Consider the following 25,699-nt stretch of genomic DNA (forward strand, 5'->3'; position numbering starts at 1 on the left):
CTTAGGGGTGAATTGTATGTCTCCTGTTCTGTTTTACCCACAGTCTGCCATATATTTCATGTTATAGCAGTCTTGGATGATGACCCAGAACATGTTGGTTTTAAGAACTCTTTTACAGCAGATTTGACAAAACACAAAGAAGGTATCAATATGAGATTTCTAATGATAGCTACAGCACTCGACCCAAGGTTTAAGAATCTGAAGTACCTTCCAAAATCTGAGAGGGACAGGGTGTGGAGAATGCTTTCAGAAGTCTTAAAAGAGCAACACTCCAATGCGGAAACTACAGAATCAGAACCACCAAAAAGAAAATCAGCCTTCTGCTGATGGCATCTGACTCAGGTGATGAAAATGAACATGCGTCGGTCCGCTCTACTTTGGATCATTATCCATATGTCCCCTGAAATGGTGGTTGAAGCATGAAGGACATATGAATCTTTAGCGCATCAGGCACGTAAATATCTTGCGATGCCTGCTATAACAATGCCAAGGGAATGCCTGTTCTCACTTTCAGGTGACGTAAACAAGAACGTAGGCAGCTTTATCTCCTGAAAATTTTAACCAAACTTGTTTGTCTGAGTGATTGGCTGAAGTAGGACTGAGTGGACTTGTAGGTTCTAAAGTTTTACATTGTTTTATTTTGAATACAGTTATTTTTTGTACATAATTCTACATTTGTAAGTTCAACGTTCATTATAAAAAAATTACAGTAGTTGCATTAGGTGACTTGAAACATATTATTTCTTTTGTTTTTTACAGTGCAAATATTTGTAATAAAAATAAATATAAAGTGAGCACTGTAGACTTTATATTCTGTTGTAATTGAAATTAATATGTTTGAAAATGTAGAAAACATCCAAAAATATTTAAATAAATGGTATTCTATTATTGTTTAACAGTGCGATTAATCGTGATTAATTTTTTTAATCGCGATTAATTTTTTTTAATCGCTTGACAGCCCTAATTTTTGTAAGCCTTGTTGGACATTAACACAAGGTAAATACATCCTCTTGTGATACTAGTAGTGTTTTGATTAAATGAACTCAGTCCATGTATCTATTCAAGGGACACCATCATAGGACCTAATCACATCAGCCACACCATAAGAGGCTGCACATCTACCAATGTGATATATGCCAGCATGTGCCAACAATGCCCCTCTGCCATGTACATTGGCCAAACCAGACAATCTCTACACAAAAGAATAAATGGACACAAATCAGACATCAAGAATTATAACATTCAAAAACCAGTCAGAGAACACTTCAACCTCCCTGGTTACTCAATTTCAGACCTAAAAGTTGCAATTCTCTAACAAAAAAAACTTCAAAAACAGACTCCATCAAACAAACGGCAGAATTGGAATTAATTTGCAAACTGGACATCATTAAGTTAGGCTTGAATAAAGACTGGGAGTGGATGGGTCATTACGCAAAGTAAAAACTATTTCCCCATGTTAATTTTTTTCCCCTACTGTTACTTATACCTTCTTGTCAACTCTTTTGAAATGCGCCATCCTGATTATCACTACAAAAGGTTTTTTTTTTTTTTCCTCCTGCTGATAATAGCCCACCTTTAATTAATTGGTCTCGTAACAGTTGATATGGCAACACCCATTTTTTCATGTTCTGTGTGTGTGTGTGTGTGTGTGTATATATATGTATGTATGTATATATCTTCCTACTGTATTTTCCATGCATGCATCTGATGAAGTGGGTTTTAGTCCACGAAAGCTTATGCCCAAATAAATTTGTTTAGTCTCTAAGGTGCCACAAGTACTCCTCGTTTTTTTTTTTTAGGTTACAATAGTTAAGTCACATTTGAGGAAAATATATTACACTTTATTTTCTTGTTTCTCTCATTTATATTCCAAATTTTTTATATATATAGTATTAAAGAAGTATAGTGTATATACACATAGTATAGTATACACAAAGTATAGTATATACACATATATCTTTTTTAAGACTGACATTTGATTTGTCAATAACTCTGAACTTTATTTTCGTTTATTTCAGGAAAATAGATACAAACAGTATACTGTGGTGTTGCCCTCATAGTCGTGATTAATTAAACCATTCAGTTTTATACTGTTTACTATGTTTAGCTTTTGGGCCCCATTTGTTGCCTATAATCAATATGAGAGAACTAGTGAGAAGCACCTTCCAGTACTATATCAAGGGAATGTCTGTAGACATAATGAAGGCTGCGCCGTTCCTGTCCAAAGCAATTGACTGTCTTTAGGCTCTGAGCCTGGGAACCCATGTTTGTTCTTGAACTGGGAATTCTTGCAAAACAGTGCAGTTCTAGTATAAATCTAGATGAGAAATTATACCCTTGTTGTACACTCTTGGTTAATTATGCAGAAGCATTGACTTTGAGAAACTGGGGCAGCTGTGTTAAGGAATCCTCATTTACACTAGGTAAAAAAGTAAACAGTAAATGGAGAGTAGTGTAACAAACACTTGCGGTATCAAAAAACAACTGTGAAAAGAATCTGTCTTAATGTGCTAGCCCACTACAGTTTAACATATTGCTTACAACCTTCACAATAGAGTTTGAGTGACTTCAGTTACACATTCCAGGAGACTGGCAGTCTGTTACAATCAGAGTCCAGACTTTAAAGCAGGCTAATTTACAGGAATGGGATGAAGAAAGTTGTGGATTTGTATTACACACTCTCACCTGACACCGTATCTGATCCCTTACTCGCTGATTGACATCTTGAATGAGCTCTTTGAAGCAAGTTCCAGCTTAATTAAAACGTTTGCTTGGTTAGCAGTGATCTGTGAAAGCCTGTGATAAATATTGAATCGGGTTCACCTGCTGGTTACTGTGAGTGGATAAACAGCTGCTTTGTGCAGTTTAATCAAGAGACTGTAGCAGAAGAATACTACTCCTTTTAAAAGAGTTTTAAAAAAGAATAGCTGAAATGCTCTAGTAATGTCACTTCTGATATCTTACTAGGGTGTGCTTGTGTGAGATTTCACACAACAGGTATTCACCACTGTATCATTCAGATGTCTTTGTACCCAATGAAATATAGAAGAAGATATCAAGAAGTCCTCTTATCTCTATGCTTCAAAGATCATAGCCTCAGTGTGTGTTTAACCTTATTTTACACTTAACTCTCACAGTGTATTTGACTCTTCTTTTATTATTCATAGAATCTCAGAAATGCAGGGCTAGAAGGGACTTTAAGAGGTCAACAAGTCCAGCCCCCTGCACTGAGGCAGGACCAAATAAACCTAGACTATCCCTTACAGGTGTTTAGCCACCATGTTCGTAAAAACCTCCATTGATGGGGATTCCACAACCTCCCTTGGAAGCCTCTTTCAGAAATTAACTACCCTTAATAGTTTGAGCACGTTTCCTAATATCGAACCTAAATCTCCCTTGCTGCAGATTAAGCCCATTATTTCCTGTCCTGTCTTCAGTGAGCATGGAGAACAGTTGATCTCCTCTTTATAACAGCCCTTAACATATTTTAAGACTATCATCAGTCTTCTTTTCTCAAGACTAAATGTTCCCAGTGTTTTTAACTTTTCCTCCTAGGTCAGGTTTTGATATTTGTTGCTTTCCTCTGGACTCTCTCCAGTTTGTCCACATTTTTTCGTAATGTGTGGCACCCAGAATTGAACACAATACTCCAAGCTGAGGTTTCACCAGTGCTGAGTAGAGGGGACTATTACCTCTCAGGTCTTGCATACAACACTCCTATTAATACACTGCAGGATATTACCCTTGCCTTTTTTGCAACTGTTGACTCATATTTGGTTTGTGGTCCACTCTAACCAAGTGGTTAGCCAGTTATTTCACCTAGCCAGTTATTTCCCATTTTGTAGTTGTGCATTTGATTTCTCCTTAAGTGTAGTATTTTGCACTTATCTTTATTGAATTTCATCTTATTGAATTCAGACCAATTCTGCAGTTTGTCACAGTCATTTTGAATTCTAATCCAGTCCTCTAAAGTGTTTGCAACCCCTTTCAACTGGGTGTCATCTTCAAATTTTATAAACACGCTCCCCACTCTATTATCTAAGTCATTAATGAAAATATTGACTAGTACTGGATCCAGCACTGACACCTACAGGATCCCTTCATTTCTTTGGACAAAGAAAAAGCAAGCCCCAGAAATAATTTTTTTGTTGTAGGAAAACGGGGCACATAAAAAGGCATTGCTCCACAAAAAAAATCTCAAACTCTCAGAAGTGGGACTGTAACTCTGGGAAAGCCAAGCTTCACAGTGATAGGGAAACTTGGATTAGCCCAGGAAACTGCTTTGTGGACACCCAGAGAGATGGAAGGTCAGTCGGATTTCAAATTTCACTTTTCCTGAGGGAGAGATCCAGATTCTAGTTTCAGCCTGTGCAAAGAGAACTTGGGGAATGTACAGTTTTTTTGTTTTTTGTTTTGTTTTTTTTTTTAACAGGAAACAAACCAGACACAAGGGAGAAAAACCCAATGAGATGCTTGAGTGTGGGTGACAGAGAAAGGGTAGAACTTGTTTCATGGGTTCTGGAAGCTCAGGACATGCTAATAACCAAATCCCTGATGTGAGCACCAAACACCTTGACAAACTACACAACCAGATGAAACCACTCAGGCAGAAACTGGATGATAGGCTACATGCAGCCCAGAGTGACTGGCTGAGCAGAAAGAATGAAGCAAGCAAGTAGAGGTCATCCTTGGAAAGATGAAGAGGCTTCTATAAGCCAAAGGCACCCATGTTTTGGATTTAAAAATCCTACTTCAGGAATGAGGCCACTAGGAACTGGTCCACATCACTGCTAGTGGGCATAATTGGGCTAGGATACTTTGTGGCACAAATACAAAGGAAAAGGCAAGGTCGAAGCTGCTTTTGGAGAAGGTGGCCCCAGATAATAAGGAGAGATCTAAGAACCACATTATATGCAAGAACAAACACAAGATCATGATCACAGATGTGGAAGAGCACCTGTATCACAAAGAAGAACAGCGGCTGGAGTTGGGGACAACTTGCAGGAAGCTTGGGGAAGATTCCACCCATCCCTATGACCAGAGAGCAGAGCTACAAACTCATGTTGGAGAACTTAAAAGACAGCTGGCCTAGAAGGAAGAGGAAGTGCAAGCAGCCGTGACTAAGATGGAAGAGGAAGAAAGCCAGAAGAACGTGGCCCAGAAAAAATATTTGTAAACTGGAATCTCAGATTAGTGAACATCAAGGACACCTTGAGCAAGTACATAGGAACAAAGCACAAACTCAGAAGCAGGCGCTGAGGAAAAAGCTGAAGGTACTGGGAATGGAGCTAGAAGACACAGTAGACTCCACTGCTGCATAGTGGGAACTCGCATTAAAGTGGGAACAGAAAATGGCTTTCATGAAGAAGACCCTGAATGATGAGGCAAAGACCCATGAGCTGCAACCCAGGCGATGAGAGAGAGGCAGTTACAAGCTATGAAGGAGCTGACAGAACAGCTGGAACACACCAAGTGAGTGACAGCAAACTCTGAGAAGGCAAAGCAGGCTCTGGAGAGTGAGCAGGCAGAGCGCTGTTCTGTGAGGTGAAGGTACTTCAGCAGGGCAAAGAGGACTCTGAGTTCAAGTCCAAGAAAGTAGAAGTCCGGTGCCAAGATCTGCAAGTAAAATAAGTTGACTGTAAGAGAGTGTGGATGGAGCTGGCTAGGAAAGTTATCAGACATCAGTGCCAGGTCACAGGCCTTCTGAGCTGATCAGAAAGCACGTCACTAAAGTCAGTGAAAGACTGAGTCACAGCCTCAGGATTCTCAGGAGTGGTTGCAGGAGGACAAGTGCCAGAAGCTGAGCCTCAGCACTAAGCTGAGGCTGATGGAGGAAGAGAACAGCTCCCAAGAGCAGCAAAAAGAGAGCAGGAGACCATGAGGTCAACCTCCTGAGTACGAGTCACTCAGTCCTAGCAATGAAGGAGCAAACCTGTGGAGAAGAGAAGGTAGTGAAAGGACACGGTGTGTCTGGGAGGGTGGAGGGGGATATTACTCACCTAATAACATGGGTGGAAGAAGAATGCAAGTGGGTACAATTAAATGAAATCCTAAAAGCCTCAGGCAAGACTGTGCAGACCTTTATAATTGAAACCCTGAGAGGAAGCTGGATATTGTTTTGGACTTTCTCAGTGTATGTGTATATGTATCAGATGATAAATAATGCAAATGTCAAAGTATGGATATGGAAAGGTGGTTTATTTTGAGTCCCTCTACCTAGGAACAAAGGAATTGCCAAACTGGATCAGACTCGTAGTTATCCTGTCCAGTATCATGAGTCTAACAGTGGTTAGCACTAGATGCTTCTAAGGAAGGTGCAAGAAACCTGCAAGAGGTAGATGTTGGATAATTCCCTCCCATCCCCTGAAAGTCTCATCCTATCTCCTAATAGTTTGAAATTGGTTTAAGCCCTGAAACCTGAGGATTTTTATATCTCCTGCAAAACATTTTTAAGCATTAACTACTATAATTTTGGAATTTTTTGTTATCTATATAAATGTGCAGTCCCTGAGAATCTTGCTAAATTCTACAGTGAAAACAATAACATTTAACCATAGATGGCATAAAACAGTTGTTAGCTCAACTATTTTTTTAGCTAAGTGTGGATGGAGCCAAACTCTGTTATAACCAGTTATTTTAAATCTTCCTTCCTTAAACAAGTATTTTCTACCAGGATTAAATCACTTGGTATTTTTAAACCAGTTATCACAGTTTGGTTCTCTGGACCAACAGTAACACAGATGGAGCAAAAAGAAAAGGAGTACCGGTGGCACCTTAGAGACTAACAAATTTATTAGAGCATAAGCTTTCGTGAGCTACAGCTCACTTCATCGGATGCATTTGGTGGAAAAAACAGAGGAGAGATTTATATACACACACACAGAGAACATGAAACAATGGGTTTATCATACACACTGTAAGGAGAGTGATCACTTAAGATAAGCCATCACCAGCAGCAGGGGGTGGAAAGGAGGAAAACCTTTCATGGTGACAAGCAAGGTAGGCTAATTCCAGCAGTTAACAAGAATATCAGAGGAACAGTGGGGGGTGGGGTGGGAGGGAGAAATACCATGGGGAAATAGTTTTACTTTGTGTAATGACTCATCCATTCCCAGTCTCTATTCAAGCCTAAGTTAATTGTATCCAGTTTGCAAATTAATTCCAATTCAGCAGTCTCTCGTTGGAGTCTGTTTTTGAAGCTTTTTTGTTGAAGGATAGCCACTCTTAGGTCTGTGATCGAGTGACCAGAGAGATTGAAGTGTTCTCCAACTGGTTTTTGAATGTTATAATTCTTTACGTCTGATTTATGTCCATTCATTCTTTTACGTAGAGACTGTCCAGTTTGGCCAATGTACATGGCAGAGGGGCATTGCTGGCACATGATGGCATATATCACATTGGTAGATGCGCAGGTGAACGAGCCTCTGATAGTGTGGCTGATGTGATTAGGCCCTATGATGGTATCCCCTGAATAGATATGTGGACAGAGTTGGCAACGGGCTTTGTTGCAAGGATAGGTTCCTGGGTTAGTGGTTCTGTTGTGTGGTGTGTGGTTGCTGGTGAGTATTTGCTTCAGATTGGGGGGCTGTCTGTAAGCAAGGACTGGTCTGTCTCCCAAGATCTGTGAGAGTGATGGCTCGTCCTTCAGGATAGGTTGTAGATCCTTGATGATGCGTTGGAGAGGTTTTAGTTGGGGGCTGAAGGTGATGGCTAGTGGCGTTCTGTTGTTTTCTTTGTTGGGCCTGTCCTGTAGTAGGTGACTTCTGGGTACTCTTCTGGCTCTGTCAATCTGTTTCTTCACTTCAGCAGGTGGGTATTGTAGTTGTAGGAATGCATGATAGAGATCTTGTAGGTGTTTGTCTCTGTCTGAGGGGTTGGAGCAAATGCGGTTATATCGTAGCGCTTGGCTGTAGACAATGGATCGAGTGGTATGATCTGGATGAAAGCTAGAGGCATGTAAGTAGGAATAGCGGTCAGTAGGTTTCCGATATAGGGTGGTGTTTATGTGACCATCGCTTATTAGCACCGTAGTGTCCAGGAAGTGGATCTCTTGTGTGGACTGGTCCAGGCTGAGGTTGATGGTGGGATGGAAATTGTTGAAATCATGGTGGAATTCCTCAAGAGCTTCTTTTCCATGGGTCCAGATGATGAAGATGTCATCAATGTAGCGCAAGTAGAGTAGGGGCATTAGGGGACTCCTTTTCTTTTTGCGAATACAGACTAACACGGCTGCTACTCTGAAACAGATGGAGCACAATCATATTTAACATCTCTGGGTAAACTTGGGTGTTTTCATAGCGTGGAACAGGACCTTATGGATAAATTAGATATTGCCCTTAATCTTTCCTTTAAAAAATGTTATATTCCTCTAGTTCTAAATAGTCTAATGAGAGTTATAAAGTGATAATGTAGATAAAGTTGTTCTAACTATTTAACTTGTTTTTACCAGTTATTATCTTTGTGTGTATCTAGGAATTCTTTCAATAAAAAGATTTAAAACCCAAAAAAGGTACTATATAATTTGGGAAATGCAGGAGAAAGATATTTATTGAGCATGTGTGGTATACCAGAGTGTTCAGATGCAGGAGATGTGCTCTCTGTCCCAGGGAGTTTACAAGCAAAATAAAATAATAGACCATACAATTTATAACAAACTCAAGAACATTGTTGTAGCAGCAATATAAATATAACAAAAACTCAACCATAAGTCCCATTTGAACCCTTTCTTCAACTTCCTGCCCAAACAGAAAAACATGGGCCTTGTGGTTAACAAACTTGGGTCCTGAAGGTTAACAAATTTGGGCGTTATTAAAATAAGTTTTAGTATTCAAGTTAACTTTCTTTCCTCACTATTTCTCAGTTGCCCTGAAAGGAATATGATAGATATATTTGTTGTAGCTTAACAAGCTCCTCTCCTTTCTGAAATGCAGATTTATAATTTTTACTGCAGTACTCCCCAACTATACCGTAATTACCTCTTACAGTGAAAAGTAGCTAGGGCTCTTTTTCCTCTTTCTGCAGTAATGGGAGACTACAATGTCATAAATTATGCTAAGTCACAACTACAATTATATAAATAGCTTATGGTACAGAAATGCAGAACCCAAAGTGTCACTTATGAAAATGTTAAAAATCTCAGCTATTTCCAACTTTTTTTTTTTTAAATAAAATCTCTGCAGAAATTTCCATGACTGAGTATTGCGAGATGTAGGGTAGCATGAAGGAGAAGTTGAGGCTTTAACCATCCTGTTGCCTTAATTATTCCTTCTTTGTGTTGTTTGATTTCCAGAGATATGTGTTTTTAGAAAATAAAAGTAAAAATAACCCACATTAAACCATGAAATTATCTGGCTATATGCACCCGGGTCATAAATTAATTGTACTCAAGCAGGGTTGGGGAATAGCTTGCCTAAAACAGACAATCATCTTTACTGATTGATCTGTATGCTGTTTACTTTAACCCCCTTGTCACGCAACTCATGGAAACCTGAAGCTTAATTGTTTTATGAAGTGCTTCCTCATGTGTCAATGCCTAACCTATAGGCACTTCCAATTAACTTTCAGAGTTTTAATATATTTGAAAGATCTTTCCCAAAAAATTTCTAACAGAGAAAGAGCATTTGAAAGTGTGAAACTCCAGTTTAATGCAAATAAAGGGCTCACCTTCTCAAATAAGAGCCTTCTTAATGTGTGGGGTTTTTTTGTTGTTGGTTGTTTGTTATACAGGCACCTTTTTAAAGTGGGGTTTTTTTTTCTTTGCTGATGGCGTCTGTGGCTTTCAGAAATGTTATGACTGCTGCAAAGCAGTTATATACTTTTACTGGTTACTATAAAATCAGCCTGAGTTTAAAGCTTTCCTGGTTTTTTTTGTTTTGTTTTGTTAGTAAAAGGTAACATTTTAAAGTTGCAGTAGTGAGTGAAGTGCTTCTTAAAGCCAGTATTATGCCAATTTCAATCCTTTTAAGAAAAACTTTGAGGTCACCTGTAAAATATTGTAATTTATATACATCCCACACATATGCAGGCATTATGGTTTTAATTTTACCTTTTTAATAAAAAGTTTCTTTGAAATTTATTTTTTCCCCAAAGATACAGTAGAAAGAATTATCACTGTTGGTGTTGCACATAAAGAATTTGAATTGCATTTTCCAATCACCTTGACTGTACAAGTACAGTGTAGGACAGCAAATATTACTGTACTTTGGGAAATTGTTGTTCTACTGGTCTAGATTTCTCTAAAATTTACATTTAGTAAAGTAAATGTTTAAGCCTCACCTTATCCTCCCATAAAGGATTAATGGTATTGCATCATATCTGAGGGGGAAAAAATGAATTCAAATGAAAGGGGATAGATATGGGCAAAAAGGCCTGAACAGTCAGCAAAAGTAAACTGATTCTGCAGCTTATTTACATTAATTCTCTTAGTATGTTAATAAATATCATTATTTCAAAGATCAAAATAAATATAGATCAAAATATCATGATATAATTTGCATTCCAATTTTCTGAGGGTATAAACTGTCGGATATTGCCGCATATGTAACATACACCACATGTCAGCTGTTTCCTGCTTCAGTGCTGACAAGAGCCCCATTCATAACTCTCTTCTTTTTATCCTTTCAGTGAATAAGTAATTATTCAATATAGAAGGCAGGATATTTGGAACTGGCTATTTAATGTGGCAGCACACCGTAATGAAATCTGCTGTTACTGGCAACCTGAGAGGGGAATGTAACAATTCCAGCATGGCTGTAACTTTATCTGCTTTGACGGCCTGTTTATTTGGCACATCAGTGAACCTTTTATCCCAGTGAGTGACAGCTCCAGAAGGGTCACATTTACATCCATTCTATCATGTATTGTAATATTTAATGGCGGACAACGTTGAGTGGGACTCAGGGTAATTCGAACTTGCTTTTCCACAGAGTGGAGGCTAAGAAACAGCTTGATCCCCAGTATTGTGATGTAACACATGCCATGACTTAGCATTTGTTTATGAAGGATAATCAACTAAAAGCAGGGGAAAAAACTTTCAGCTGTCAAGTACAGCTTGTTGCTACCTGCGCCATCAAAGTAAAAACCAAGTGCAAATTATTTTACGCTTTTAAGACGTGCTGATCAGTTTTTCACTATTGCATGTGCTTGTACGGACAAGATACTCTTCTTAGTGATATCTTAACATTTTCTTTGTATCATCTACCTACATCCTAATTATTAGTCTTCCCAATAGTTTATGTTGTGGAAGAGATTGAGGAGGATGAATTTCTCTGTGACAAAGTAATTAGAGTGGGGAAAAAAAACCCAGTTGTCCTGCTATTCCAAATATTTTTCCTGGATTCAGTTCTTCTAGTTAAGAATTATGAAACTCTTAAGGCGAAATGAAAGTCTTCACTAGAATTGACTAATGGCATAACACCATGATGAGTGTATTACTAATGGAGTATGGGCTTTGAAGCCAATTTAGTGAAATTTGATTTGCAGATGAAACAATATTAAAACAAAGTTTTCAGTATTAGTTTTAATATGGTTGCCCAGTCAGGTCTTGATCCTACAAGGTGCTGCAGACTCGTGTTCTGATCCAGCAAAGCTCTTAAGCACATGCTTAAATTTATGTATGTGAGAAGTCTCTCTGACTTCAGTTGCACTATTCACATGCTTAAGTGCTTTATTGGATTGAGGCCAGAATGCTCAGCACCTTATAGGATCAAGCCCTCAATGGAAAAGTAATTTCCTTTAGCTGGCAGTCAGTATATAAGTACTTGTTCAAATTAAGAAACATAATAAACAATCCTTTTCCCTCACATTAATGTTTCTCACTTTTTCTTCATTTGTCTGCTATGAAACAAAGGCTGCCATCTGGTTTGAAGACAGCATGCGTCTCTTGTATAACATGCTTTTATTCAGTCCTTAAGGCCTGGGAACTCCTAATGCTAGGTGTCCTGCATAACTTGCTACTAAACTGTCCTGGCTTTTTTCATTGTAATAATTTGTCACAGGTAAATTAGAGGTAATTGGCCATGCTTGATGACAGAAAATAAACCTAAAGTAGAAAAACTTTCCTCGTGCATTGTAAAAATTAGTTTAAAATTTTTTTACTTTTCTGGCACAAAGGAATAAACAGTGTCATGTACAAACTAATGTTATTTTACTGGCATAGCACTTGAGTTTAACCACAGTCTGGTTTGAGTAAATCTTGGAGAGACAGTGAACAGTACCAGTAAACCTTTCTATATGTAAAATTAATAGATGGTATAACCAAGGATATGTATCAACTTTGGTACTAAATTTCATATGTTTATTTCAATGGTACCATTTTAATTTCCATCAAAGCAATGGCATATTAACCTGGAAAATATTATACTGACTGGCAAAGAATATATAAAGAAAAGAGCAAATGGAGAATTTGGTAATCACTTACGTTTTTTTACTTGAGAGATGCTCTCTTTTCTGTGATAACTTTTTTAGAAATTATTTTGAGATTTTGTAATGTTTGTGTATACTTTTAACTTGAGTCCACTACTCAAAGTTTGATAGATTAATTAATGGGAAGTTTTGAACTACGCTAGAGGAAAACTCTCAATGGTCAATATGGAGATTTGGTGTATGTAGTTTGCAGTGGTAATGTCCTAATAAACTTTCCTTGTTTTGGTTACAGTCTCCTGACCTCTGCACACAGTGTTCCTGCTCTTCTGCAAAAGAAAATGGTAAAAATGTTAGTTATGCAAAGAGGAAGGAAAATGGAGGAAAGCCACACATCCCCAAAATATTTTTTGGAACTCGAACACACAAGCAAATAGCTCAGATTACTAGAGAGCTGCAGAGGACAGTATATTCCAGTGTCCGTATGACAATTCTTTCTAGCCGGGATCATACCTGTGTTCATCCAGTGGTATCGAGAAGTAGTAACAGGAATGAAAAATGTGCAGACTTGCTGGAAGGAAAAAATGTGAGTAGTTTTGTTTCAGAAAATGATTATTCATTTAAAAATATTAATGAAAGATTTAGCTGCCTGAGCAGCTGGATTGCGTAACATTCTAACTTCTTAATGGCACGCTGGTTGGAAGCCCTTTTGTAACTTCTAATTCATTTTGTATTAGACCTTTAATCTTCAGTAAATCTTGGTTCACAGCATCAAAATTTAAAAGGCATAATAGATGATGACAATATATGTTTATAGTTTTAGTTTGGGAGCTTAATTATAATTGCAATAACCTTTGTTTTCTCAAAACATTTCTTTTTTAAAAAGTGAAATATGCTGATAATGATTAAATAATCCAGTCAGGCCTGATTTCTCTCTGCTTAGTGTTTTATTTTATTTTATGTATCTGGGCATTGAAGATGATTAGAATGCATGGGGGTAAAATTATTGTAGTAATTCTCTAGTTGGAACAAACTGTTTACTGGCTCAAAATTAAGAGGATAGGGACTTAATTACCTGTGTTATGTAAGTAGTAATTTAGAGCCTTTCTCATGTGGATAACCCACCACAAATCTGGAACAAATAATCTGCTAATGATGGGAGCAGAGATGCATTTTGCTTGCTCACATTATGATATGTGTTATTGATCATCATCATCTTGGTTAACCAAATTTAGGATTTGTGCTCGCCATTTCAGAGTTGTTTTAAGACTATCTTGTTTCCTTTCCACTTTTGCAGCTACACATAAATAAATAAAACTAAATTGCAAAAGCACAGCAGAATTTATTTATTTACAGGTAATCTGCAAAGCCTAACAAATCTACCCATCTTTTGCTTCTTCATAGTGTATAAGCCTGAAATGAATGTTCCAAAAAGTAGTGTGTATCTGCTTGTTTTCACATTTAAAATTCCTTGTTTATGCTGGAGGACAAAAAATAGTTGGAATGGCTGCACTTCGGATTGAACAAGACTAAATTTTAAGGAATTGAGGGGGATGGGATTTTTATATCACTTTTTAACACCGTTTTGTTTTGTAACACTTATTTTAATTCAAGCTGCTGACAAATACTTAAGAGAAAAGCTATTTGTGCAGATTTCAATCCTTCCCTTCTTCCCTGTTCCTTCAGTTGTGAGCTGAAAAACTCTTATTCCAGTTTTCTAATCCTTCAAGAAGTCCTGCAACAAAACGTTGATACTGATAGTTGTAAGGCAAGTAGAACATTTTTTCCAGATGCCTCTATTCCTTGTAAGGAAGCTAAAAAGGGCACATACACTTTTTTTTCTTTGTTGGTCACTTTTAAAATATATCAGCACCACACATACATTGATCATAAACATAGGAAGATTAGTTGGGAGTCATTATATGCCAAAATATTGTGTGTCTAAAAACTTAAAGGTTTTAATAATTGTATGTTCATCGAGTAAAAGGTTTTTGCTGGTTTTCACTGTACAGCTCAGACTTTAGAAAACTATTGAGGCTGATAGGAACAGCTTTTGTTGTCTCCAGTGGCAAATTGTTATGAAGGATATATGGTCGTACTGTACCTAGTTTCTGTTTTATCCTCTTGCTGGGGCTTCAAGTTTATTTTGTATTCATCAAGTATAAGTGAGCATTTGCTCTTTATGCTCCCAAGCGCTAAAGGTAAGTTGTAGTGGTAATGAGAGCCAATTACACTGTCACTTTAGGTGTCTATGTTAACCAAGACTATATTACAGAAGTGAGCTGATAAACAGATAACTGACAATTTGTGAGTGAAAAGGCACTAAGTGTGATAACATTTCAACTGACAATCTGCCCCTTAGGGTTGTGTTACACTGTTAAAAAAAGGATGGGCTTTCATGTTCATGTTATCAATCTTCATATGACTAGGCAGCCTTAATTGCCTCTAGTCTACAGTATATATTTCCAGGGATTTATTCTCTTCTTGGTGGTTTTGTTTGCTTAAAAGTTCATCAAAGAAAAGAGAATTCACAGTAACTAATTTTACAGTAAAAAAAAAAAAAACAACAAACAAAACCAAACAAAAAACCCTGTACTCAGACTGACTAGAACAGAGAAATAATAGTTGTTTAGTTATACCTTAGGGACACTAGTGTTAACCAGTATTAAAATTTCAAAATTCTCCACTCCTCCCTGTAATTCCAGGATATCATCTCCAACTCATAAATTTAAGATTTGCCTGTCCAATCTCTCCCCTACCCCTCCAGAAAAAAAACAAAACAAAACCCAAACCAACCTTGGAATGATGTGCTTTAACAGACCTGAACACCAGGGGAAGGACTGTTGTCTCCCCCCGAGCTATTAGCACAGAGAAGACATACAAATGAACAAGCTCAGGTGGATTCTAATGTGATATAAATTCACTAGACATTTCTGGTTGGTAATCTGATGATATAAGAAAGTAGATACACTGCTGGGTGGATGTGAATGTGCCATATTATTTTATTTTCTATCCTTCCCAGTTGAATTAACTTTATATATTTGGATATATTAATTAATTGCTCATGATTTAGAATCCATCCCACCCTCTTCCACTGCCAGGTTGCTATTTGTAAAATAGATTAAAAATTTCTTTGGGTTCACTGGGGAAAAACTCTGAAATGTACCTTACAGATTTATGTATGATAGATTATAGATTCTGTCATATTTGCCTGCTTTGTTTCTGCCATTATATTTGTTGTCGTTATAGTCCAAAAGATAACAAGCACTTTTAAAAGTACCTCAGTGATTGAGGTGAAGTAAAAGATTACAAAATAAGGTTTTTTTTTGTTTTGTTTTACAAAAAATGTAAGTTCACATACATCATTGTTCCTGGTACAATATTTTGTTTTCAAACTCTCACATATTTCCTTTTAGGGCGGGTCCTGTGTTTACTACCATGGTGTGCATAAACTTAGTGAACATCATGCTCTACAGTTTGCACGTAAGAAATGTCAGGCTTGGGACATAGAAGATCTAGTTAGCCTGGGAAAGAAGCTACGTGCATGTGCCTATTTTGCAGCTCGAGAACTCATGGTGGGGGCAGATATTGTATTTTGTCCTTACAACTACCTTCTGGATCCACAAATAAGAGAGAGTGTAAGTATATTTGTAAGTAGGGCTTAGTCTAAACTAGAAACTTATGTCGCTATAATTACGTCGCTCAGGAAAATTCACACCCCTGTGCGACATAGTTATGCCAACCTAACCCTAGGCATAGACAGTGCTATGCTGACAGAAGGGTTTCTCCCATCAACCTTGCTACCGCCTGTTGGGAAGGTGGATATATATGCTGATGGGAGAAACTCGCCCGTCGGCCTAAGTAGTGTCTTTACTAAGAATATTAGTGGTGCTGCTGCAGTGTTGTAAGAGTAGACAAGCCCTATATTTTGTTTGTTGCACGGACTGAAGTTAAAGTGAGATGAATAAAGAATGTGATAAAGGCACATGGTCAACTTAAAAGGGCATCCTGTCTGAATGTTTGCTAGTTTACAAGTAACATCTAAATTAAAGAGATTAAAGAATATTTTTCTTTTCCTTTGCAATTTCCTTATTTTGTATATACGACAGTACCTCTGGTAATAGTCAGTTTCATTGTTTTTTCAATTGTAGCTAATCAGTTGTATAGATTTTTCACACAACAACAGAAGAAAAACTTCTAGGATGGTGTAACTACAAAAAGTGGGCATGGGGCTTAGGGAAGGTGTAAAAAGTGAAAATAATTTTATTTAATTTAAAAATAAATAAATAAATAAATCTCACATTTCAATCTGTCTGTACTTTTTGCTATTAATTATACAGTACCATAAAAGTACATTTTACAAACTCTGCCCCCATAGTATTTACAGGTAAGGACCAAGTTCTGTCATTTATACTGGCACCAGGTTTTAATTTTGTGAAAAACCTAGCTAGTTCCTATACTGCAGAAATTCTGTCCAGCTCTGAAAAAATCACTTTTCATTGCTTGCACAAGTGACACAATTTGGACAGATTTTTTTTTTAAACATGAACCTACTGGCTGTTGTTTACTTATTTTACTGGACAATTATCTTTTGCAGATGGAGATTAACCTAAAAGACCAAGTAGTCATTTTAGATGAAGCTCATAATATTGAAGATTGTGCACGGGAGTCAGCCAGTTACAGTGTTACAGAAACACAGCTGAGATTTGCTCGAGAAGAACTTGATATCATGATCGTCAACAATATCAGACGGAAGGACCATGATCCCCTGCGGGCTGTGTGCTACAGTCTGACGAAGTAAGGCCTAGTTAAAAAATACAAAACCTGCTGTTTATAGTCCTTTTTTCATATCATATACTAGAAGACACACTGCATAATTGACAAGAAGACTTACAGATATACCTCAAACGCTATAGTCCACAAGCCAGACCTCTTGTTTTTCTGATTTTGGGCATCCAAAAAGGATTTGCGGCCTTTATGAAAATTAATTGTCTAATGAATCACGGGAGTATTTTCAAAAGTCCCATTTCCAGAAGTAACTTAGGCTCCTAAGCACCTAACTCGCTTCTTTTCAAAATGGGATTTAGGTTTGTAGGTCATTCAGGTGCTTTTGAAAATTTTACTCCAAGACTTTGGGCAAATCCATCTAAATTTTCTGTGCATTTCCCCATCGGGTGAGTCACAGGGATTTTGTGAGAATTAATGTTTGTAAAATGCTTTGTGAGCCTTTTATGGAAGATGTTCTGTCAGTACAAAGTAGTGTTAAGTCAGCATTAGAGAAACTTATGTTCCCAGAGGAAATCTTCCACTCTGAAAGTAGAGAAAAATTCTATGCAAACAATGTTTCAAGTGTTGTGAGAGTAGACATTCTCTGCTGGTTTAGTAAAAGACAATTGGGGTTTGCTTTAACTAAAGGCAGCGCAGGTAGCAACGCCGATAGTTAGGGCTACCCAACACTTTTCATTTGCCTGTAATTTTGCCAAGCACAAACCATTTGGGCTGATAAAATTGCCCATGCAGGATGTCTGCCTAAGGCTGAATTTTTTTTTTTTTTTTTTTTAAGTTTCACCTAATATAACTCAGCCATTTCCGAGAACCAGGTCAGAGAGAAATGTTCTTTTTCTGTGGTTTAAAAAAAAATCTTACAACTGTTTTGCTGAGAAGTGCCTCTGTGCTTTAGAACAAGAACTTGAAATTTGGCAAGTGGGGGCACCTTGGTGTCAAGCATCCCTGTGAAAATTTGCCCAAATCTGGCCAAGTTATAAGGCTCTGAAAAATTGCAGCGTGCACATGCTCAGTAGAGACATGTTAGTGTTTGGCAGCTAAATTCTCCAAAGATTCTGTCTGCACTGAGCGTGTGCTACACTCTCACAGATTCTTTTATGGCCAGACTCTGCTTGTTTTGGCCCCACAGACCAACTAGGCATGTTCTCTCCCTTGGCTGCAGGAGCTACGTAGGACTTTCCCTGCAGTTGTTCTTTCCGGTAGCCACCGGGAAGCCATGCACAGGAACTGAGAGCAGGGAGAATCCTGTTTTCTCAGTGCTCTCCCTGCTGGTGCCCATGTGTTGTGGAGTGGGAGGAGGCAGCAACCTGACTTGAATGCACAGGGTTGAGGAAGAGGGGCAAGGCATAAGGGATAGGAGCCTGAAGAGGAGGTGGTGGGGGGGGGGTTATGAGCAAGAACTGGCAGGGAGGAACAAGGATAGAAGATAGAGGAGGGGAGAGGAAATAAGAAGCGGGGTGGGGGGGAGGGCGAAGGACAGGGGCCATGGAGTGGAGAAGATCAGAATGGGTGAAGAAGAACATGGACAAGAGTTGGGGGCAAGACAAGGAGACAGAGCAGGCGGACAAGGGCACAAGCTGAGTGGGAGGGAGACCAGGGTAGGAGCTGAACAGGGTGAGTATAGAAGCAGAAGGGGGCAGGGAGAGGTTGGGAGAACAGTGGCAGAGGGGTCTAAAACCAATAGAACTTGGAACTGAACCCATTATTGCTGAGTCTTAACATTTCTTTGCTGTCTAGCAGATAGCTGTGAAACCCTCTGGTAAAATGTCTCTGTTTCCATCTCCTTCTTGTGCCAGGTCCTCGGAGAAGTAATAGTCTTCTTCTGTTATCAGTTACTCCATTAGCTTGAGTGCTAGTGGATAGTGTTGTGGATCTAAAGATCCCAACCCTGCTGATGTTGTGGAGGATGCACATTCTTATTGTGGTCAGGGGTGAAAGTAACACCAAAGACTTACCGGTCCAGGGGCCGGGCCTCAGGCAGAAGGGGCGGGGCTGGGGGCGGTCAGGTCCTGCAGCCAGCAGTGGCCTGCACTGCCTGGGGCTCCAGCGGTGATTTAAATGGTCCAGGGCTCTGGCCATTGCCACAGTAACAATAGCAGCGGTCGGAGCCCCGGACCCTTTTAAATTTCCAGCCCCTGGGCAGCAACTCCTTTTGCTCCCACCCCTCCACCCCCGTAGCTGTCAGCGGGAGGGGGGGCAGCGATGTTAAAAAAGCCTCGGCAGCGCTTTAAAGTCAAGCGGGTACAGGCCTGTACCTATAGCCACTTTTTACAGGTCTGCCATACCTGCCCATACTGGCTTCCTTTCACCCCTGCATGTGGTTCTACACGATGCAATTGTGCTTTTTCAACGTTTAAGTTTTTTAAAAACATAGGTATTTTTGGTTAAAATTTCCTACATTAAAAGAATGCTAAGGTTTCAGAGTCGAGCACTTGAGTTAGGAAATGCCAGAATTCAGGTTGCCTATGCAATACTTGGTTGTTTTTTTCCCTACAGGGCCTGTCTGTTAGTGAACAAGATGGATGGATGGGACTGAATCATGGTTGTATAGTGAATGAAGCTCATGCCTGTAGGACTTCTGCCTCATTTGTTGCAGAATTTGGAAGGTTTATGGTGAATGAAGCAGGGAACTGCAGGAAGAGAGAGCATAATTTTGTGGTTAAGGCAGTTTAATGCCACCACAGAGCTGATTGGAAACTGGAATTCCCATTCCATGGGAAATTCTGAAATGTTAAGAATAAAACTCATTCTGAAATGGAACAAACAATTGAAATTTCTTGAAATTGAATAATTCCAAAATTTTGTTTTGAAAAATATAGAAATATTTGTTTTTGACCTTTCTAAGTGTTTTCAAGGCTCCCAGATTTGCCTGGATAATCTGGGCTTTTTGAGGAGCCTGAGAACAAGGCCTCCTAGGCCCCCAGCAGCCCAGACTCCCAGCAGCCTACCTGCCTGAGAGCTGGGCGGTTTATGGATTCTAGAACATAAGAATAGCCATACTGGGGCAGACCAATAGTCTATCTAGCCTAGTATCCTCTCTTCTGACAGTAGCCAATGCCACATGCTTCAGAGTGAATGAACAGAACAGCATTTTATCAAGTGATTTATCCCAGTCGCCCGGTCCCAGCTTCTGGCAATCAGAGGGATAGGGACACCCAGGGTATGGGGCTGCATCCCTAACAATCTTAGCTAATAGCCATTGATGTTTCTTTCCTTCATGAACACATCAAATTCTTTTTTGAAGCCAGTTATATTTTTGGCCTTCGCAACATCCCCTGGAAGTGAGTTCCACAGGTTTATTGTGCATTGTATGAAGAAGTACTTCCTTATGTTTGTTTTAAACCTGTTGCCAATTAATTTAATTGGATGACCCCTGGTGAAGATGTAAATAACACTTCCTTATTCACTTTCTCTATTCCCTTTTTATAAACCTCTGTCATATCTCCCGTTCGTTGTCTCTGAGCAGTTTGAGAGTCATGGAGATGTGGACGATAGTCTGACAGAATATTAAAATTTTCCTGCAGAAAGTTAATTTTCTGTCAGAAAACTATTCCACAGAAAATGCCCAATGAACTCTAAGGGAGAATGAGAATTTCTCTGCTCCTGCTACAGAGTTTCTATGTGATGTTGAGGAAGTCACATAAATCAAAAGCAGCCAACCTCCACCATCCGCCACCATTTCATTCTCCTTTGTATTTTGACTGTACAATGCCGTATATAGTAGCTGCTAACTGGTACCCAACTGTGCATCCAAATATTCAGTTAAGTGATTGCCTCCTTCATCAGAAAGCTATCTGAATGGTGGAATAACAATAAGAAATAACAAAAGTGGCTTTGTTTATATTAACTGAGCTTATCTTAATTACATTTGGGACAAGCATTTTGTTATAATATTGGTCAAGGAAGTGTTGCTCATTTAGGAAGTCCTTGTTTATATTAGAGATTAGGGACACCTTCAACTTCACACTCTCTTCTTCTCCATTTGGTCCCAAGGGTTAACGTTTGTGTGTCACTGAAACAGAATAATTTCCCTGTGGCTACTAATTCTCCTTTGTTGGGTCTTTCAAATGTTAAACTTCTTAGCAGCAGAGGAGAGCAACAAGGCTGGAGATTTGACCGCCTCCAGCCTTTTAACCTTGTCAGAAAAACTCAGGTTGATTCTCTTGTCAAGTCTGCCAACCGTAGGGAAAGCAGCGGGTGGAAAGCAAGAGACTGGGTGTAAATGACCAATAATTAGTATTATCTTTTTGCACAAACTGGCAGGTCTGGGCCCGTTAAGTGAGTAACCAGCAAAATTCTACGTCCATTTAAAAAAAGTCTCCTATGTTTGATTCTAGAAAGTACTTAAGCACATGTTTTAGTGCCCTTTCCTACACTTGAATGGGTTTGCCAGTTCCCCTATTGGAAACACAGTTTATACTAGCAAAAGAGTTCTTGCATCCAGTCTTTCTTCCTCCATGGCTGGAGTGAATGGATGTGGTTTTAATTAGGCTGATTTAACTCATCTTGGAAATACTTAGCAATGAGCTGTATGGTGCAGGTTGTCACTCTTTCCTTAATCATACCAATTACAGAGATAATGAATGGTCTGTAAAGCATAATAGCTTAAAATAAGGTTTGGTGCAAGGCTACACAAATGTTTCCTATGCATTCCTGACAAATTAAAGAAACAAGTTATATTTTTATGCCCTTTTTAAATAAAGTTAAAAAATAATATATGGAGCAGGGGGGAAATGTCAACACTAAGGGACGGATTTTTCTTGACATCCACCAGCATACATCAGAAGTAGCTTCATTAAAGTCAGTGCAGTTCAAAGGTGTAAAACTAGCAGAAGGGAGAACGGAATCAGACCCTAAATGCAGAGCCCTCAACCTTTTGATTAAAGATATTAAATTGAAATGATTATTAATAATATCACAGGAGTATGATACAATTTGTGAAGCTCATTCAATTTAGCTTCCTGAAAACTGTCATACAAGATAATTGAAATTAATGCAGGAATTATTTACAATTTTTATTACTCTCTTCATTTGTAGTTGGCTACAGGAAAGCTCTGGTCAACTTAAAGAAAGGGGATATGAAACCTCCTGTAAAGTTTGGAGTGGAAAGGAAATGCTCACCATTTTGCACAATATGGGAATAACAAATGCTACATTTCCTATCCTGCAGGTAGAGTTTTATGTTACGGACATTATTATAAAAATGCATAATAATATTTGGTTTCATGTTTTAAAATACACTTACACTACTTGTACTCTTTTAAATCCAGTCCAGTTTCTCAGAGCTGTCTTACAAAAGTGAGCATGATGAAAATCAAATGTAAATCCACAGAAGCTAGTACAGTCACACCTGTGTAAAAGAAGTGTGAGTGGCAAATCAAGTTTTAAATCTACCAGAATAATTTTTTTCAAAGTAGCAGACACTGAGTTATTTCAGTGGTCTTATAATTACTTTATTTCTGTTCTACCAAAGAATAACAGTGATCAGCTTATTATTCAAAAATTGTGACAATGTAGTGACTCTTAGTTCTGTCTTTACTGATCATCTACATTCAGATTGACTGACTAGCAAATCATATTTACTGCATGCTTCAGCCAGTCCTTTTTCTGTACAGTACCAGTCACATTGAAAGCACTGAGTTAAGTACTAAGATTTTTATCTTCAGTCTAACTTTTCCAGCTGTATTGAGAGAGGTTGTTACTTGAGGTGAATACTTGATTTGTATGCATTTGTTTTGGGAATATTTTTAGGATGATATTAATGAGGAGTTTGCCTGTTGCAGAAACATTTTGCTGCTGTCCTTGAAAAAGAAGAAAAAGTATCAAATCTTCATGGAGGAGATGAGCTTATTGAGGTTCCTATTGTGAGCCCTGCCACTCAGATTATGCTAAAAGGGCTATTCATGGTTCTACTGTATCTTTTTAAAGATGACAACAGGTTGGTGGAAATATATAGCGTGAATTGTGGACTTTTTTTTCTTCTTTTTACCAGATATATTTAAATTGCAAGTGAGTGCCTTTTTGTAAACATCTGATTGTTTATATGAAGATGGAAAGATGGCAAATATAAATATTTTTCCCAAGACATTTGGGTAGTTTTATATGCATGATAAAGAAAAAATGAGCACTTGTAGGAGCCAAGCAGAGTGGAGGCATGCATAGTACAAACATGTTCCTGCTTCTTTGCCAAGTTGTCTCTTTCTCAACTATTCAGCACCTCTGCTATTTATTTCAGTGTCAGGTTTCTCCTGAGCAAAACCTACCAATTAAACAGCATTGTGCCAAAAAAATTTCTCATGTGGGTAAACATCCAATAAGTAGTAGGTTGATATCACCAAATTAATTTTCTTTTTTATATAACTAAAATGTTGAGAGTGGTTTCTCTAAAGGGTCAGACTAGAATATTTTCTTGGCATGTTGCCTAACTCTGGTCTGCACTTTAGATCACTTTAATGTTAATTTAAAATAATTAAACTACTCTTTTGATACCTTCACTCTTAAAGCCAACTGTAGCTATTAAATATTTTGTTTTAGAACTAATTCTGTAATACATGGCTTAGCAATTATAGGGGCTCTTTGTTTCTTAAATGGAAAGTCATATAACTTTTGAACCTTGTATCTTAAATCATATTCTCTGTTTCTAGTGTAGAGTACGTTCTTCCATATATTGAATGCACAGTTGCCAGCTCGTTTTATTATAGGTAGAGTTTGGTACAGCCTTAGGCTGGATGCTTAAGGTGGAACCACATCGTGTCAACACTGGTTTTGGTTTTTCAGAGTTTAATGCTGAACCCACATGACAGATTTATGAAATATACATTTAACAAACACAAGTGCAGGTTATGTCTATTTATCAGTTATATTAATTTAATTCTATATAGATTTGCAGATGACTACAGAGTTGCTTTGCAACAAACATATGTTTGGACAAATGACAAGCAACTTGATATTCCAGATAAAAATGTTTTCTTTGCACAACCAAAACATCAGAGGAGTTCACGGCAGAAAACAGCAGTCCATACTCTTAACTTTTGGTGCTTGAATCCAGCTGTGGTAAGCTAAGTACAAAGTGAGCCAGCAACTCCTTACTGACCCTTATTTGATCACAAATACAAATATAATAGTTTGTACTGATTTTACTAATTTGTTTTTTTAATTTTCCTTAGGCCTTTTCAGATTTAAGTGGTAATGTCAGGACAATTGTTCTAACATCTGGTACGCTCTCTCCAATGGACTCATTTTCTTCTGAACTTGGTGTGAAGTTTACTATCCAACTTGAGGCAAATCATGTTATTCGTAACTCTCAGGTAAATGTTTGCAGCTTTGCTTTCATTTCTGAAACTTTAATATTCATTATATAATAAGCAATAAATGGCAAGTTAAAATGAAGACCATATAAACTCATTCTATTTCTATAACTCAAAAATGGAAAGAGTAAAATAGACATTTACTTGCATTGAGAAAGTTGTCAACTAAGTGTTTAAATGAAACTATAGTTGATATATAATAATCTTAAATATAGGTAGTAATAGTAAGAAAATATTATTTCACCAGTACAGCTAAAAAGTTAACACTACTGGTAACAGCACCTCTCACTTTGGTGACTTGCTACACTCCTTTCTCTCTCTCTCGATTTTATATTCTTGTTCCTTAGCATTAATCTGTTCAGAAATAATCTTAATATTTTATTTACTTTAGTTTTTACATTTCCCTATTAATTTGGTATAAATATGTATATAACATTGAAATATTAATACAACAGGTTTGGGTTGGCACCATTGGGGCAGGCCCCAAAGGTCGGAAGCTGCATGCCACATTCCAGCATACAGAGACCTTTGAATTCCAGGATGAAGTGGGAGCACTTCTGCTTTCAGTGTGTCAAACTGTTGACCAAGGGGTCTTATGCTTTTTGCCATCTTATAAGGTAAGGAAATTTTAATTCAGATTCTTCTCTCTTTTAAAAACCCTACTTAAATATTCACTCTCTAACTTTTTATCCCTATACATAAACATAGAGACAACAGCAGTGTCCATGTTGGAATTGCTTGGATCCTGTAGTTGTTTGGTTACAAGTTTGATTTTTGTGCAAGGTATGTTTTGTTTCATTATAGGAATAATAGGAATATTGTTGTTTTGATCAGTGTCATCCAGAAAAGACTGGTTTGGTCCTCGGTGCAAGTGTGCTTATGTGCATTTGGCATGTGTTAGAAAGGGATCTCAGTATGAAAATAAATCTTGGATTGAAGGTGTCACAGTTCGGGGCAACTTCGCCCATATTCCCCCTCCATGGTCTAGCAAGGGCACCTACTCTTAGGCTTCCAGCTCCCCAGCTGTCTCCTTTCTTTGGCAGACACACCTCTTTCTTCCAGACCAAGGTATTTCCAGGCTGCACAATTTCCTGTCTGTACTGTGAATTCCCCAGTAAGATAGTATATACCAGTCCTTTCAAGGTGGTGGTGCCTCTTGGGACATGTTATAACCTGAGTGAATTTGCCCAATTCTGTCTGGAGGTTGTGTTCCCCCTCACCCATGGAATTACATACAACCCCTGGAC

General features: G+C 38.2%; 1 protein-coding gene across 7 annotated transcripts in view; it reads left to right on the forward strand.

The window, feature by feature from the left end:
• Positions 1 to 25,699, forward strand: part of BRIP1 (BRCA1 interacting helicase 1) — a 125,425-nt gene that overhangs the window by 24,223 nt on the left and 75,503 nt on the right. For 6 of the 7 annotated variants that reach the window (XM_043499402.1, XM_043499404.1, XM_043499403.1 and 3 more), the window contains 8 exons: positions 12,656 to 12,946; positions 15,777 to 15,998; positions 16,958 to 17,157; positions 22,183 to 22,315; positions 22,929 to 23,083; positions 24,027 to 24,198; positions 24,312 to 24,452; positions 24,908 to 25,069. In XM_043499402.1, the coding sequence (XP_043355337.1) occupies positions 12,656 to 12,946; positions 15,777 to 15,998; positions 16,958 to 17,157; positions 22,183 to 22,315; positions 22,929 to 23,083; positions 24,027 to 24,198; positions 24,312 to 24,452; positions 24,908 to 25,069 (1,476 nt within the window). The remainder of the gene's footprint in view (positions 1 to 12,655; positions 12,947 to 15,776; positions 15,999 to 16,957; positions 17,158 to 22,182; positions 22,316 to 22,928; positions 23,084 to 24,026; positions 24,199 to 24,311; positions 24,453 to 24,907; positions 25,070 to 25,699) is intronic. The other variant, XM_043499409.1, reaches the window with a different exon arrangement.

This window comes from Dermochelys coriacea, chromosome 17 (assembly GCF_009764565.3).
Source record: "Dermochelys coriacea isolate rDerCor1 chromosome 17, rDerCor1.pri.v4, whole genome shotgun sequence".
Lineage (NCBI taxonomy): Eukaryota > Metazoa > Chordata > Testudines > Dermochelyidae > Dermochelys > Dermochelys coriacea.